At 40.7% G+C, this 18295-nt stretch overlaps 1 protein-coding gene across 8 annotated transcripts in view; it reads right to left on the bottom strand.

Moving 5' to 3' along the window:
• DENND5B (DENN domain containing 5B) overlaps positions 1 to 18295 on the bottom strand; it is a 293655-nt gene that overhangs the window by 39135 nt on the left and 236225 nt on the right. For all 8 annotated transcript variants that reach the window (XR_014803666.1, XM_084956381.1, XM_021092090.2 and 5 more), the window contains 4 exons: positions 16822 to 16953; positions 14658 to 14810; positions 13707 to 13785; positions 5564 to 5645 (listed from right to left, as the gene is read on the bottom strand). Coding sequence is in view for 7 of the 8 variants with exons in the window: in XM_084956381.1 (XP_084812507.1) it covers positions 5564 to 5645; positions 13707 to 13785; positions 14658 to 14810; positions 16822 to 16953 (446 nt within the window). In the remaining variant the exon portion in view is untranslated. The remainder of the gene's footprint in view (positions 1 to 5563; positions 5646 to 13706; positions 13786 to 14657; positions 14811 to 16821; positions 16954 to 18295) is intronic.

The following is an 18295-nucleotide window of genomic DNA, read 5'->3' as shown; positions in this document are numbered from 1 at the left end:
ACATCTTTTGAAAGCAATCAACCAATTAAGTTTTACTAAAAGCATCTATCATTTGGTGAAAATGTCACTTTAGGGCACTCGGGGGTCTCTTTCAGTCCATGTCTGAAGATTGAAAGCTGGAGTAACCCTTACATGAGAAGTCACAGGACATCAATGTTTGAGTTGAGTATCCTGAACAAATATAGACTATGCAAAGTTACACTAAATGATATTAAGGCTGATGCACACCTGTATACTACTGCCAACTTGTTTGTGCCTAGTCACACCTGGCACCTTTTCTGGTGACAGGGCAAAGGCTGAGAACTTGCATCTGGTAAGAAAGAGACCTGAACTTTTGCCAGGTCTAGTTCTAGTTGCATTTCTGCTGTTAACTGGCTATATTAACCCACCTGTGTCTGGGTTTCCACATTTATAAAAAGAAGAAGCTAGGCAATATGACTTCTCAAGTTTCTTCTGTACTCTAAATTTTAAATTGATTAGTAAAAAGTATCTCAGCAATCACCACTTAACTAAATCTTCAACACTGTAACCAATATAATTCAATAGCAGTTTGTCATATATAATTCAATAGCAGTTTTATATATATATATATACACACACACATATATAAAAATGTTACCCACACACACACCACTCCCTCACACACACTGAAAGCTAAAAATATGGCAAATCCTTCATTTAACAAATATTAATTGAGAGCCAATTATGTGCTAGACTGTTAACACTAGCAATTCAACAGTTTCACATGCCAGATGGACTCCCATCTCTCATGAAATTTTTAAGCAGCATTAGAAAAACAAACAAGCAAATAAGTGCTATTATGCAAAGAATTAAAATAGGGGAATTCGAAAGACAGTGACCGGGTGGCTGCTATAGACCAGGTGGTCAGGGATGGCTTCTTGGAGGAAGTGACATGTGAACTAACATGCAATGACAAGAAAGAGCCTGGCTTGTGGAGATTCTATGGGGGTAAGAATCAGGGGAAAGCTCTCAGGTGAAGGGAACAGATAAAGAAAGACCCAGGGCAAGAATCAAGCTTGGCATGCTGAAGAAAACAAAGAAGGAAGAGTGACAGGAAATAATACTGCAGTTAGACAGGGCTCAGATCAAGTAGGGCCCTGGCAGACAGGGCATAAGCTATAATAATAATTATAAGCTATCTACTCCTGCACAGCTATAATAATAATAGCCCTTATATGTTTACTTTGTACCAGGCCTGGTTTAAAAAAAATATATATATATATATATATGTACACACATACACACATTAAAAAAAATAATTTGACTTACAAAAATGTTGTAAAAGTAGTACAGAGAATTTCTGTACACCCAGCTCACCCTAATATTAACATCTTATATAACCAAATTAAAACATTCACATTAGTACAATACTATTAACTGGAGTTCCCGTCGTGGCGCAGTGGAAATGAATTGACTAGGAACCATGGGGTTGCAGGTTCTATCCCTGGCCTTGCTCAGTGGGTTAAGGATTTGGTGTGGCCGTGAGCTGTGGGGTAGGTCGCAGACGTAGCTCGGATCTGGCGTTGCTGTGGCTCTGGTGTAGGCTGGTGGCTACAGCTCCGCTTAGACCCCTAGCCTGGTAACCTCCATATGCCACAGGTGCGGCCCTAAAAAGACAAAAGACTAAATACATACTATTAACTGAATCACAGATTGATTTCACCAGTTTTCCATCTATGGCCTTTTTCTGTCCTAGGATCTCATCCAGCATCCCACATTGCACTTGGCTGTCATCTCCTTTGTCTCCTCCAATCCATAATACTTCCTCAGCCTTTCCATATCTTTATGGAGGTATTCTTGTCACCTATTTTGTAGAAGGCCCCTCAATGTGTGTTTGTCTCATGGTTATGCTGACTTCACGCATTTATGACAGGAATACCGCAGAAGTGTATTGTATCAGTAAAGTGTATCACATTACTAGCTATATCTTATTACTAGTGACGTTAACCTTGATCACTTGGTTAAAGTGGCATCTGCTGGGTTTTTCCACTGTAAACTTACCATTTTTTCTTTTGTAATTAATAAATTCTTCGGGAAAGATACTTTGAGATTATGCAAATATCCTGGTTTCTTGTTTCAAACACTAATTTTTCTACTTCATTTTTCTATATTTATTACCTGGAATGCTTCTGTAAAAAAGAGCTGTAAAGGATCCAGTGTTGCTATGGCTGTAGTGTAGGCTGGTAGTTGTAGCTCTGATTAGACCCCTAGGCTGGGAACCTCCATATGCCATGGATGCGGTCCTAAAAAGACCAAAAAAAAAAAGAGCTGTAACATTTTCATTTCTTGCTTTCTCTCTCTCTCTGTCTTTTTAGGGATGCACCCAAGGCATATGGAAATTCCAAGGCTAGGAGCTGAATTGGAGCTGCAGCTTCTGGCCTACGCCACAGCCACTGCAACATGGGGTCCAAGCTGCATCTGTGACCAACACTGTGGCTCATGGCAATGCCAGATCCTTAACCCACTGAGCAAGGCCAGGGATCGAACCTGCATCCTCATGGATACTAGTCAGGTTCTTAACCCACTGAGCCACAAGGGGAATTATTTATTTAATTCTTTGTTTATATAATAGGCCCTTGGATATTTATTTTATTTTATGGGTTATGCTCTAATGCCACTGTTATTTATTTTGCTACTCAAATTGTTTCATCTTTGGCCATATGGAGCTCTTTCAGGTTGGCTCATATGTCTCAATTACATGATCCTATACTTTCTGAGCACTTTCTTACTTTTTGGCCTTACCAAAGATGCGCTAGGTTTATCCTATATTTTTGCTTCCTCAGCCCTGGAATCAATCACTTCTCTAGAGAGCCATGGTTCCTTTCACTAGAGATTGGTATTTAGAAACCAATATGTGGGCACTAGGTATGCTGTTACTGGGTTATTACTACTTCTAGGCCCTCTCAGTGGAAAGAGCTTCGAACAGTGATTGCCAAGGGTAGGAAACTGGAAGAGGAGCTGATGCAAAAGGAGTACACAAGAGGATGATGGAACTGTTCTATAACATGACTGTGTGTTGGTGAAAACATACAGAACTACACACTGGGAGAAAATGAATCTTACTGTATATACATTTAAACAAAACCCCAAACAAAAAAACCACTAGGATGTGGAAGGAACCCCAAATAGAATACAAGCTAATGAATAAACCTAACACATTACAAATGAATAATAAAACCACACTGAAGGAGTTCCCCTCTTGTCTCAGTGGTTTAATGAACCTGACTGGCATCCATGAGGACCCAGGTTTGATCCCTGGCCTCGCTCAGTGGGTTAAGGATCCGGCGTTGCCATGAGCTGTGGTGCAGGTCGCAGACACAGCTTAGATCTGGAGTTGCTGTGGCTGTGGTACAGGCTGGCGGCTACAGCTCCGATTTGACTCCTAACCTGGGAACTTCCATATGCCATCAGTGTGGCCCTAAAAAAGACAAAAAACAAGCAAACGAACACTGAAGGGAGTGGAGAAAAAAAGAACTAATCTAAGTTTTGGAAAACAATATTTTGACTAGATACTGGAAGGCTAATGATAAAACTAACTGTGCACAACACCGTATTTAACTGGTACCCTTGTTCCTATGAGGTAGCAATTCCAAAACTACCTTATAGGTTGAACAAGTAAGTGAATATACTGCAGATAATGAGAAACAGGTTTCCTCCTATTTTTGGGTGGGGGGAGCCTGTACCTGCGGCATGCAGAAGTTCCTGGGCCAGGGATCACACCTGTGCCACAGCTGCAACCAGAGGCATGGCAGTAACAATGCCAGATCCTCAACCTGCTGAGCCACAAGGGAACTCCCGAGCCAGATTTCTTATGATTGGAGAAAAAAACTATAAATAAGGGAGAAAAACCTGACCCCCTTGCTGTACAGTGGGAAAACAAAAAAATTAAAAAAAAAAATAAGGGAGAAGGCTAGAATGATCCCTGTGGTACTGAACTGGAATCAGACATCACCATGAATTTATGGTTTTAAAAAATTGTGTGTGTGCAAAAATATATACACATATAAATAAACTAGAAACAGAAATAAATATAAATGTATGTGTATGCATGAGTCATATACATACATTTATTCCCAGGGCTATTATGAGTGCTTTACTTTTATTAACTCATTGAATATTTACACCAAAACTTTGAGAGAAACACTACTATTATCCCCATTTTAGAGGTGAGAAAACTGGGAATATAAGCCACTGCCCTTTGCTACAGAGCCTAGTGAGTGGCAGAGCTAAAAGAGTAACACTTGCAGGCTGGTTCCGCACCTGAGGTCTTAACCAGCATGCTATACTGCCCCTTAAAAAGTGAAGTGAGTTTATCAAAGCCGGACACCCCTCCCCACAAAAAAACAAGAGGAAGGAGATAAAAGTAAATAATGAGGAAACTTAAAAGGAGCAAGGTAGCCTTACATGATGTGACCATCTCTTAATTAGGTTTCAGAAGTTTGGCCAGTGAGGTCAACGCTGCAGCGCTTTCAACCATCATCACCTCACAGTATGGCTACTGTGGAATCACTGCAGAACACATGTGGTTTCCATCAAGAGAGCTGGAGATCATTCTCCCCTCCTAGTTATAACTACTCATCTCATGCTGACCATCAAAAGGAATCAAAAGTCACATGAGGACAACTACATTTCATCTATCAAGGAATAAGAGCATTTAAGATGTAAATAAATATAGGAAGTGATTCAGATAACAAAAACCAACACTTACTGAACTCTTATGATGAGCCAAGTACTTCCAGAAACTTTTTAGTATAATGGACTAACTCATTTAACTCACATGGGCTAGATAACTGTTTTTATTTCTAAGAGAGAGATGGAAAAGCTGAGGCAAAGACAAGTTACAAAGTGCCTAACCTAAGATCACACAGCTAGAATGAAGCCAGGATGTGTCACTATACTATGATGCCACTAGCAAAGGTTACGTTTTTCAGTAGTAAGCATCTGACAAACCAAATAAACATCAATAATTAATATTAATGTATACCACAAAAGAAAATTTCAAGTGTCATAATTGTTATAACATTCACTTTAAATTCACATATTTTAATAGTTGATTCAGTATTGCACCCAAAAGTTTAAAAGAAAAAAGCCTCTGCTTTCCTAGCTCAATAAATCTATTTTAGGTACACTGATGTCTTTTAATGATTTCTAAAACCAGTAATTGCAAGTGATAATTCTCAGATTTGCATTTGCTTCAAACTAAATCTACCCAACAGCAATTTTTCTGCTAAGTAACCTGTCATTATTTGCAGATTTTTTTGTCTGTATCTGTGGGCAGCAGGAATTTAAAGAGGTTAAAAAAAAAAAAAAGAACAAAAGAAATTGTAAAATAATTTAGGGGTGCTTTAAAACTTAGCTGCATTTGCCTTTGGATTTAATGATAGAAAAAAATATAATAGTATAAAAGTAAGACCATAAAAAATATTTTCTTCAAAAATACATTAGCAAAAAAACGCCATAGCCACAGTTATTTGAGCAATTTAAATGAAAGCCACAAAATATTACAAAGTTATCACCATATACTAACACATATAACAAATACCTCATGTCTTGGATGAGAGACACCCTGAGTGTTGGCAACATAACTCCTGAGTCAGATTTTCTTCTTTCTGGTCCAAGGGCAACTATGTAGAAAAACATCAGCAAAGTATTAGAAAAATAACAGTAAAGACTTTTAAAAAATCTACATGGTTCACATTGCATAAATAAATACTTTGAAATTACTTTGATGTGAACAAATTTTAAAGACAACAGAAAAGCTCAAATTTGTCTACCCAATGTTCCTACTTTGTTAATACAGTAAACTAGCTATTTCTTTCTACTTAATCTAGGGCTGTATTTGAAAATTTTTAATGAATCATAAAAGCCCACTTCAAAATAAGATGACTTGTGCACATTTTCACCAGAAGGGCCAGTCATTTTCTAAAGTTATCACTCTAATAGCTCTGAATAATTACACGAAAGAATGTCTGTAAATTAACCTACTAAGGACATGAATCATCTCTGGGCTAGTGAACTACAATCACAATTCCCTTTCCCCCTGAAGAAGTGTTTTAAAAGGAAAACCTGAGTTTGGATTCTCTCCCCGCCCTACCCCACTGTCCACACCTGCAGGATATGGAAGTTCCCAGGCCAGGGATCAAATCCAAGTCACAGCTGCGACCTGAACCATAGCTGTGGCAACACCTATGCCACAGGGCCAAGGATCGAACCTGTGCCATGGCAGAGCCAACTCTGGATCCTTCACCTGTGGGACCACAGCAGGCACTCCGAGTTTGGATTCTTTAGTCTGATTAGTTTCTACTTCAAAGAGCAGAATCCAAACTACAGTATGTAAATCATGCAAAGTGAGTAATCTACATGGACAGTTAGAAGTACAATGTCCATGAGTCTTATGAAGCCTCAATAGCTAATATTTATAAAAGAAGGAAGGATTATTCTTTTACATAGCAATTGCTAAGCAATCAATTATTGGCTAATATGTTGTACTTGGAGGGCTCAATCTCCTTTAAATGAGATGCCATGGAGTTTTGCACCCTTTATTTCCATTTTCCCATCTGTAAATGAAAACTAAATTGCACTATCACATGTGGCAAATACATTGATAAACTGAGAATTTAGGATGTGGGTTTTTCCTATATATTAAATTTTCTAAGTTTTTAGACTAATTGTACTTTGGGGAACACATATATGAAGCTGGGAGACATTTTGGTGGATTAGGATCTGCGTGTTTTGGGCTGAGACTTGGCAGATATAAATGAATAGTGATGGAGTTGCTAGGAAAAAGACAATGTGGCCTGACCAACCTGAAGGCTGTCCTGTTGAGGGCCTTCCCTACTAAGTAGGTGATAAATAGGGCATTTGGCTTGGAAGTTTGGGAAGGGAGTTTTCAATGGGTCACTGGAAACGGTGGTTCATCTTGATACCCAAGAGGTAATGGACATAAGGAAACTGTTCCAGAGACTTGCAGGGAATGTGTTGTTTGTCTTTCTGTCTGAGAGTACCACCACTTAAGTGTGTTATTAATGAAAGCACAACCTGATTTTGGGGAAGAATGTGAAATACCACAGAAAATGCCTCTACATCCCAAATGATTAGACAGCATGAAAGATGGCCACACAAGTAATAAGAAATGGGTAAGAGGAGAGAAAAATAAAAAGATCATGAGGCAGGAGAAAGAAGCTGAGACCATGATCTGCAACTTGGCTAGGGGAAGACATGGCAATAGACAGAACCATGCCTCAGGGTGGTTTAATAAAAGGGGAGTCTGACATTTCCAGAAGCAGCAGCATCTACCATAAGAACATTCACAGGCCTAAGCATGTTCTGGGAATCCTATTTTGGAATCCTATTTTTCTAGTTACTCTTCTCTGATCAATTTTCCTTAACCATATGATGTACTTTTTCATGACTCCATGCAATGTGTTAAAGTCCAAAGTAGCTCATCCTTTAATGCTTCTGTATCTTTCTTTTTGTTGATAGCCTTTTATCACTTTAGATTGAGAGCAGTATAGTTTAATGGTTAAAAACATGGCTTTCTTGGAGTTCCTGTCATGGCACAGTGGAAATGAATCTGACTAGGAACCATAGGGTTGCGGGCTTGATCCCTGGCCCCTCTCAGTGGGTTAAGGATCCGGTGTTGCTGTGAGCTGTGGTGTAGTTCACAGACATGGCTCGGATCCCGAGTTGCTGTGGCTGTGGTGTAGGCTGGTAGCTGTAGGAATGATTCGACCCCTAGCCTAGGAACCTCCGAATGCCATGGGTTCGACCCTAAAAAAAAAAAAAAAAAAAAAAAAAAAAGAACATGGCTTTCTTAAACCCTATAGAGAACTTAATAGCTCGTTGACTTTGGGTATCTGTGGTCTGTTTCCTCATCTGCACATTGGGGACAGTCATAGTACCTACCTTATTCAAAAGATGTAAAGTGTTTAAAATAATGCCTGGCACAAAGTAAGTCCTCAGAAAAAATAAAATAAAATAAAATTTAGCTTTAATTTTGCCTCTGTGTGAAATCTTTCCCAAATATTCTCTCTCCCCTAGGCACACTGTTGGATAAGTCATTCTCTCTTTCTCACGGGACTTGTAAAACTGAACCTCTATCATATACTTACCACAATGTAATACTTTTGTTAATGCTATTAAATTATGTGACTCTTGAGGCCTGGTCATATCCTATTCTGAGAATATCCAGGGGGCCCCTCAAAGTGCTCAGCAAATACTCACTGAGGAGGATGAGATTATTTAGGGCCAGATGGCAGAATCTTAAATGACAAGTTAGAAATTTACAGAAATCTTAGGGAGGGGGAAGAGATTCTAAAAAGAAATGCTTCCAAGTGCTTTTTAGTTAGTTAATTAGAGTGATAGTATGATGGTATAAGAGATGTAAGGGAGATGAGCCAGAAGTTACTTCAAAGGCCAGCTGGTGGATGGACTAAGGCAGTGATAGCCAGTGAGAACACAGAGACATATGTAGTGGATATAATTTTTGGATTAAGGGGGAGCAAGACTCAAGAGTCAAAAACAATATTAAGTATGAATATAAACTATTTTAATATATACTCTCCCATAATTATACCTGTCCTTTACATTTTTTTAATCTTAATTTTGCAAATGAAGAAACCAAGGCTCAAAGAAGTCAAGAAATCTGCCCAACCATATCCATTAATTAAAAGGGGCAGAGTGTTCTGATGTCATGTCTAGTGGGCTGTTACATTAAAGATGACCTTCTGGCTTATAGTTTGACTGAGAAGAGGGTGCTGAGGCTATTAAGTAAAATGGAGAGAAGAAGGGAGAAATCCCAATAGGGACAGGAGGGAGGGGTGCTAAGACAGTGAGTTTGTTTTAGAATGTGTTGAGTTTGAGGTTCCAATGGGCCATGTATCGATATCTAGGAACTAGGGCTGGAGATAGACATTTATGAAAAGTCTGCTAATGGAATAACTGGATAAGAACACTGGATTAGCTATCAATGAAAAGACACTGACAAGTTCCCACCGTGGCTCAGTGGTAATGAACCTGACTAGTACCCATGAGGACGCAGGTTCAATCCCTGGCCTTGCACAGTGGGTTAAGGATCTGGCATAGCCATTAGCTGTGGTGTAGGTTGCAGACATGGCTCAGATCTAGCGTTGCCATGGCTATGGCGTAGGTTGGCAGCTGCAGCTCCAATTTGACTCCAAGCCTGGGAATTTCTATACGCCGAGGGTGCAGCCCTAAAAAGACAAAACAAAACAAAACAAAAGATACTCAAGTCCTAACCCCCAGTACCTCCACAATAAATGTCTGTTGTTTAAGGCCACCCAGTTTGTGGTCCTGTATAATGGCAGACCCAGGAAATTAACATAGTACTTTATTAGTAACTTTAGCGGAAAGTTTAGAAGCCTGTGAACAAAATGCAGATTAGGAGTTAAGGAGTAAGTTAGGGACTATTTTACTTTTTATTTATAGATCTAAAAATCTAAGAAAGTTTTCACTGAGTCTATTCTAGCCAGAAGAGAAATTTATAAACTATTTAAATGTATATTTCTATTAGTATTTAATCTGCAATAAGCCACTTTCTCCTTCAGTATAAAAATTCATGGATTTAATACTTAGTTTTAGGAGGAGTTCCTGTCACGGCACAGCGGAAACAAATCCGACTAGGAACAATGAGGTCTTGGGTTTGATCCCTGGCCTCCCTCAGTGGGTTAAGGATCCAGCACTTAGGTGAGCTGTGGTGTAGGTCACAGACGCGGCTCACATCTGGCATTGCTGTGGCTGTGGCATAGGCTGGCAGCTGTAGCTCCGATTTGACCCCTAGCCTGGGAACCTCCATATGCTGAGGGTGTGGCCCTAAAAAGAAACAAAACAAAACAAAACCAAAAAAACTCTTAGTTACAGGAATTCCCTTTGTATATCTGCCTGAATCAATGCTACTGCATAGTTTGTATGCGGCAGAGACTGCATATATATAATTTTATAGAATCATCTATAATCTACACGCAGGTAGTAATTAAAAGAAAACTTCTGATGAAGTAAGACATTTGAAGAGTGACCCCAAATTCCTGGCTAGATCCAGAATAACCATTTAAATTCAGTATTTCCACTCCCTTCTGCACTCTATCCCTTCCCTCACCAACTATAAGTCCACATAAAGTTTAGGAGTTCCCTGGTGGACAGTGGGTTAAGGATCCAGTGTTGTCACTGCTGTTGCTAGGGTTGCTGCTGTGGCCTGGTTTGATATTGGTCCTGGAACTTTCACCTGCCACAAGCACAGCCAAAAAAAAAAAAAAAAAAAAAAAGTTTAGTGGAAACCTGTTTGAGGATACAGGGTTTGAAAACAGTACCTATGTCTAAGCTGGTCAACATTATTTAAGGTAGAAACTTTTGGGTGATAAATCAAGAACAGTCCTCTTTCTAGAATCAATTGCATTCTGGGATCCTTTCTTTAAAAGAGAACTTCTGGAGTTCCTGCCGTAGCTCAACAGAAATGAATCTGACTAGCATCCATGAGGACACAGGTTTGATCTCTGGCTCTGCTCAAAGGGTTATGGATCTGGTGTTGCCATGAGCTGTGGTGTAGGTTGCAGATGCAGCTCAGATCTGGCATTGCTGGGGCTGTGGTGTAGGCCGGCAGTTACAGTTCTGATTCGACCCCTTGCCTGGGAACCTCCATATGTCGCAGATGTGGCCTAATATAAAAAATAAAATAAAATAAAATAAAATAGGACTTTTAACTACTAGGTGCAGTGACTTGGTCAACATTTGGCTAGGTCAAAATTAGGACAGTTTAAAAAGACATGGAGGAAACAAATACATATTATTAAGTGCAGCCCTAAAATAATAATAACAAAAAAGGCATATTACTAAGTGAAAGAAGCCAATCTGAAAAGGCTTCATACTATATGACTTCAATCATATGACATTCTGGATAAGGAAAGATTATGGAGACAGTAAAAAGATCAGTGGTTATCAGGGTGAGAGGAGAGGGAGGGATGAACCGATGGAACATATGATTATTAGGACAGTCAAACTCTCTATATGATGCTAAAATGGTGGATCCACGTCATTAACATGCATTTGTCTAAACCCATAGTATGGGCAACACACCCAGAGTGAACCCTCACATAAGTAAACTATGGGCTTAGGGTGAGGTGTCAATGCAGGCTCATCAACTGTAAGAAATACCCAACTCTGGTGGAGGATGATAACACGGGAGGCTATGCATGTATGGGGGCAGAGGGTATATGGGCTTAACACTGCTGTGAACCTGAAACTCCTCCAAAAATAAAATCTATTAAAAAAATTTTAAGACAGTCTACCCTGTCATGCTCCTCTTACTAAGACAGATCTTTTCCAGTCTTCTGCAACCCTTAAAATGTCTGATTCTTGTTTAGTGCTGCTTCTGAAGGAACACTAATCTCTCACCTAGTCTCATCCTGGCTCAATGCTGATAAGTGCTGTGTTCAAACCCACACGAATCTCTAAGGACTTGGAGGATCTTTCTCCTTAATATGAAGATGCAGACTGCTTACTGCCATTAATTAGGAAGCTTAGTAGTTGGCAAACAAAAAGTATTTGGGGGGAAAGTACCTAAACACTCAGATTTAAAATGATTAGAATCAATGAACTGCTAATTTCTATAGAATTAGAACACACTGTTTCTCAATAAAGAACTATTTTATTTTTAAATGGATGTTTTCATATACATTTCACACTGTCTTATTTTTAAGTCCTAACTTCATGGGCTGAATCATCAGAAGTGTTAGAACAATATTTATCAAATCCACCCCTCTGAACAGACAATTAGTTTGATTTCAAAAGCTACACAGCTTACACTGGTCTGACTTAGGGTCAGTACAATATTTAGCTTGTATTCATTCTTAGATCACCAGCCCTTCACTGACACTTGGCAGTGCTGCACGGTGACTGCGCGAGGCACATTCCATACTTCTGGGTCTTGACTCTGGAGCTTGACTGGTGCTACTACTGACTGATCGAAGGGCCCTGCAAATGGCTGGATCTCTGATCTCTAGCTCAACCACTCAACATCTGACAATCGAAAGCCATGAACTTGCTGGTGTTGCCTGGTAGCTGCTCACAGTAAAAGGGGAGATATCCTCACATGCCTATTTGGCACAAGAGCCAAATGCTTAACTGAGGTTGGCTTTCTACCTTTTCATCCTACAAATGGTTATTTCTTTCTAGGAATGTTGTTGTTCTGATTAGGGTAAGCTACCTTGGTTATGGTCTCATGGTCAAAATAGTTAACTCTTCTATGAACTTATGTAAATATTAGAGATAGTTTGAGGGAATAAGCCAATATTAGAGATAGTTTGAGCCAATAAGCCAATGTCCCTTTTTCCAATAGAGAAAGGGACAAAGGAGAGAGATGGACACTAGAAAATGCTTTTAAAACTTGATCTCAGTCTTTATAAATAGTTACATCTTGGGACATCAGAACCTTGACATTCTGCTTAGAGGGGCTTCAGGGCAATGCAGTATCAAATTCACATTCCTAGCTGTCTCACTGGATATACTGAAAAACTAGATTTCCAACAATAAATACCACATTTACGGTAGTATTGCCCTCTAGGGGCAGTGAGGAGAATGGAAACAGGTGCTTTAATCACATTTGCAATGTTTTCTTAAGCTGGTAGTTGGTTTATGAATTATAAAAAAATTTTTTTACATTGTTCAATGTCTAAAGTAATCCATAATTTTAGAAGATGTTTCCAAAGAGCTGATTCAGTATAAAACATTTTATCTTTCCTAGTTTTCCACTGTTACCTCCACTTTTTGTGCAACAGATGGTTATTTTACAGCGTAAAGAAAATCAAGCACCTTGTTATGGAAACTATACAGCAGGGAGAGCATCTAGGAACCCTACATAACTCTAATTAGCTAATGACATGCTAACATGAGTTATCTTGTTATAAACTGAAGAAGAAATCTGTTTTCTGAAGATTTTTGAGAGAGAGAGATATATACATATATATGCATATATATATAAATGTTTCTCACCTGAAAGATTATTAATGATATGCTAAAACTTTTATTTGAGAAAAAAACCCGTATACACTACACCTTAATACTGGTGAAAGGGAGTTCCCGCTGTGGCTCAGTGGTTAACGAATCCGAGTAGGGGCCATGAGGTTGCGGGTTCAAGCCCTGGCCTTGCTCAGTGGGTTAACGATCCAGCATTGCTGTGAGCTGTGGTGTAGGTTGCAGACATGGCTCGGATCCCACGTTGCTGTGGCTCTGGCGTAGGCCGGCGGCCATGGCTCTGATTCGACCCCTAGCCTGGGAACCTCCACACGCCGAGGGAGCGGCCAAAGAAACGGCAGAAAGACAAAAAATAAATAAATAAAAATACTGTTGACAGTAAGGAATACTACCCATATCATCCCTTACAATTCATGAGAAGTGTTCAAATGTTACCTGACTTGATCAACACTGCAGCCTTGGCATCACTAATATTATTTTCCCTGTCTTCCCACCCCCATCTTGTGAATGAGGAAGCTGAAGATTAGAAAGGTCAAGGGACTTTCCCCAGGTCTCACAGCTAGCAAGTAATATTGCTTCTTCTATCTCACCCCTCTACTGGCAGGATGGGGTGAGCTCCAGCTTGAGAGGGAGGTGGAGACAAAGCCACAGGTCCTGATTCTTCCAGTGCTGTAGAAGCAATCAAGCCAATGCATTCTCACCTGGTGATTCTGCAAGGTGCTCTTGTTTCTCTTCTCTGTCCTGAAACTGAATTAAATGTGACCACAAAGCTGACTTCCCCTGAAAGTACAAGGTATACAAGAATTTTCATTTTATAAGAAATAATTCATCAAAACGACTTCTCATCAAAACCATTCACGATGAAATGCCTATTTTGAAGCTGGGAGACCCAAGCTCATCCATTCCTAGCTGTGTGACCTTCTGAGCATTTCACTCCAAGTCTAGCGTGGGTCGTCCTCTGCCTTGTTGAAAAGATCAGCAATAGCCTGGGGAAGGGCAGCTAAGCAGAGGCCAGACAGGCAGGCATGGAAATTCTGGACTTCAGCTCGGTTGTTACTCAGTTAGGTGTGACTGGGGCTGTCTATACTGGCCACACTAGCAACCATGGAATTAAAGCCTCTAGCAGCACAGAATATATTTGTATGCAAAATATGTTTGGATACATGCAAGAGCTACAAGGAAAGAAAACTGGGGCAAGAGGAGAAAAAGAAATGCGGAGGAGAAAAGAAACAGGTACACAACAACAAACAGAAAGGGAGACAAGAGGGACAAAAGCAAAGAAATCATCTAATTTTTCTACCGTGAATAACCAGATAACTTAAAATGGCAAAGAACTGGTAACTCTAGCTAACAGATTTTCTTTCTTGGACAGTGACGAAAATACACACTTAATGGAATCTACAGGGGATACAGCCTCCAAAGTGAAACGTGTTGTTTTATCCTTTCCTGTTTACCAGGAAAGAGCCCCAAACCGCCTGCTAATCATGGGTTATATTTTCTTTTTCTGGAATTAAAATGCCTGTGGCGTATTTCTAGTCATCCTGTGACAAAGAAACACATCATTTAATTTTTATGATATCTTTTTCTTTTTGTTTCTTTTCTTAACAGAGCTCCCAGGGGGCCTTGTCACCAGGGCCTCTTGAGACTCTTACCTGCTTGACCTGCAAGCCGTGGCTCCATATCCTTTCCAGCAGGTCACAGAGGCTGGCAATCAGGGTGTTCTCCTCCAAGCCAGTTATATTTGCTTCTCCGTGGCCCAGTTCCACTGCTTCATGTCCCATCTTCTCCACCAACATACGTTTCGTCTGAAAACATCACAGATGGTCACAGGTGTCAGCCCAGCAGTGAGACCCAAAACCATCAGGTCAATTCCTGGATCAGGAGACCTAGGTTCCTTCATCATACACTTCTAACTGCAGGTCTGGAATCACTGTGGGAGAAGGGTCTTAACCTTTGTGGTCAACTAACTGGAGTAAGGCCATGTATCCTTTCACTATTTTGTTAGAGAAACAGAGGGTCACTAAAGAGAGACTTTGATGCTATTTTAAAGTAGCCTCATGTAAATGCTTATGCATAACAATTTTCAGATTACTAACTTGAGTAATATTGGGGAATTACACCAGACTGTAATTGGTATAGAAGATGTACTGTAAGAATCTGAAATGCCATCCTTCTACCAAAACTCTATCTTAGATACTAAAAATATTCACACTTAGGTTTTTTGTTTTGTTTTTTTTAATTGCCATACCTGCAGCATATAGAAGTTTCTGGGCAAGGGGTCAAACTGGACCTGCAGCTGCCAGCCTACATCACAGCCACAGCAACACCAGATCTGAGCTGCATCTGCAACCTATGCTGCAGCTGTGGCAACGCTGGATTCTTAATCCACTGAGTGAGGCCAGGGATCAAACTTGCATCCTCATGGACACTATGTCAGGTTCTTAACCTGCTGAGCTACAATGGGAACTCTGCACTCAGTTTTTTGTTTTTGTTTTTTTTTTTGTCTTTTCGCCATTTCTTGGGCCGCTCCCTCAGCATATGGGATGTTCCCAGGCTAGGGGTCTAATCGGAGCTGTAGCTGCCAGCCTACGCCACAGCCACAGCAACGCGGGATCCAAGCCGTGTCTGCAACCTACAACACAGCTCACGGCAACGCTGGATCGTTAACCCACTGAGCAAGGCCAGGGATTGAACCCCCGACCTCATGGTTCCTAGTCGGATTCGTTAACCACTGCGCCACGACAGGAACTCCTGCACTTAGTTTTGATTGCACTTTGGCAAAAACCACAATAAAAACAGGCAGTTAAAATTTTTAACCTCTTTTTTTCCCTTCCTCTTTTTTTTTTTTTTTTTGCTTTTTAGGGCCACACCTGCAGCACATGGAGGTTCCCAGGCTAGGGGTCAAACCAGAGCTACAGATGCTGGCCTACACCACAGCCACAGCAATGCAGGATCTGAGCCATATCTGTGACCTACACCACAGCCCATGGCAACACCAGATTCCCATCCCACTGAGCGAGGCCAGGGATCAAATCCACAACCTCATGGTTACTAGTTGGATTCGTTTCTGCTTCGCCATGATGGGAACTCCCCCGTCCTTTTTTTCTTAATGCACGTACTGAATATGCAGAGAAGGTACACAAGCAATGACTGTCAAATAAATGAATGAAGTTGTTGGCTAAAATGATGTTCTGAGCTTGTCAATTTGTACTGTTACCTCTGATAAACATGGACAGCTGAGAGGAGACCTCAGATATATACACAAACCCACAACAGAGCTAAGGTCTTCTTCCTTAGGGGTATATACACGCATGTATGGAAAAAGATAAGGTTCTACACAGCTGCACATAGAGACATAAACAAAACATGAGAGTTCCCTGGTGGTAGAGTGGTTAGGATTTGGCACTTTCACTGCCATGGCTTGGGTTCAATTCCTGGTCTAGGAATTGAGATCCCACATTAAACCGCTATATGCCACAGTCAAAAAGAAAAAAAAAAAGTGTTGCTCTTCACATAAGATGACAACATCTCTGACACAACTTCTACCTAGCTTAGTATCTGTTCATGCGGGACAGGAAGATAGCAATGACTGAAGGGTGAGGAAAACTTTGCAGGGCTCCCATGTCACTGATTCTGTGGGTAACAATGATCCCATGGAGGTTCATGACCTCAGTACCGAACACATGAGGCGTATGGCCCAGGAAACGTGTTCTGAGGAAGCTGCAGGCCCACGTGGGGGTTGGCTCAGCACATCTTAGCTTCGCATATAGAGTAAACATGAATGCACACTGTCCCACATCAGTGAATAATACGTACCTTCATTCTACATTCTTTTAATAAGCCTTCTACGAATTTCCAGTTGGTCTGTGCGATCACTGCGGGGGAGAGGTCTGACAATTTGGGTTGCCTCAGGTTTTTTCCTAAACTTCGGGCCTCTTGCATGTATTTCTAAAATTTAAAGAGTATTTTTAATGCATAGACATCAGACATTCTTCTGACCTACTTAACCTTAGTAACACGTGCAGGAACAACAAGACGCAAAAAGAAAAAGGCCCTAAGTGTGTAAGTGCCACATCAGTTCAAGGTTTAGCACACCAAAAGGCAGAAGGCATTCATACCCCCTCTACTGTTAGCCCTGTGAAAATGAGAGTGACAGAAACCACAGCAAGTAAAAACTCATTTTGAATAACTTCCCAATAAAACTTCCCAATAAAAAGACTGAACTAGCATTTCATCTAGTTCAGTCTTTTTACTGGAAATACCCAGGGGTGTGATTAGTCAGGATTGTGGCTGGGATGGAAACATTTGATTGTCCAAATAACACATCCAGGGTTTGTTTCCCCAGGAACCCAGTGATTCTCAGATCACTGGAGTCCTCCACTCGTCTCCCCACAGATCAAGAGACTTGATGTGCTTCTAGCCTCTTGCAGTGCTGTCCAACTTGACCCACTAACCTAATCAAGTCACAAGAGTAAAATGAGGCGCTCTGGAAAATGACTGCAAAATTATATGACCTCAGGCATATGTGCTTATTCATAAAATGGGCATAAAATAAGCCCACCTACCTCACAAGAAAGGTTAGGAGATCATTCTGAAAAGTATCATGTATTCCAAATGCAGGAGGAGCCCTCTTGTTTCTGAGACATGTTTGCTACATCCCTCCCTTTCCTTGTTTCACAATCAACAGAAAGGGGAAATAGCCTTTTTTTTTTTTTTCTTTTTTAAGGTCTGCACCTGTGGCATATGGAAGATCCCAGGCTAGGGGTCAAATCGGAGCTACAACTGCCAGCCACAGCCACAGCCACAGCCACAGCCACAGGAACTCGGGATCCGAGCCGCATCTGCAACCTACATAGGTCACAGCAATGTCGGATCCCCAATCTGCTTATTGAGGCCAGGGATCGAACCTGCATCCTCCTGGATATCAGTTAGGTTCGTTTCCACTGCGCCACAATGGGAACTCCAGGAAATATCCTATTTTTTTTTAGGAGACACTGACAGCTCAGACAGGGTCACAGAAATGCAGACCTTTCTGCTCTTGAGCTTTGATTAGTGAACTCCCAGGGCAGGGGGAAAAAATCCCTATACAACATTAGCACAGGACAGTTGCTGTCTCTCTTCTTTCATGATACCTGCAAAAGCTCATCCAGATACCTTATGTTTGTACCAGGCCTACAGGGCAGAATCTCCAAAAAGCCTAAGTGTCTTAGGTCTATATTTAGAGAATAATTGCTCTAAATTATATAGTAAAAGCAGTAGTTTGTTGGGGGGAGAGAGAGAGAGAGAGAGA

This window comes from Sus scrofa, chromosome 5 (genome assembly GCF_054392235.1).
Source record: "Sus scrofa isolate SSC_HxYL_T2T_F1_AM1 chromosome 5, Sscrofa_HxYL_maternal_Yorkshire_Landrace_v2.0, whole genome shotgun sequence".
Taxonomy (NCBI): Eukaryota; Metazoa; Chordata; class Mammalia; order Artiodactyla; family Suidae; genus Sus; species Sus scrofa.
This window is presented reverse-complemented; position numbering and strand designations above follow the sequence as displayed.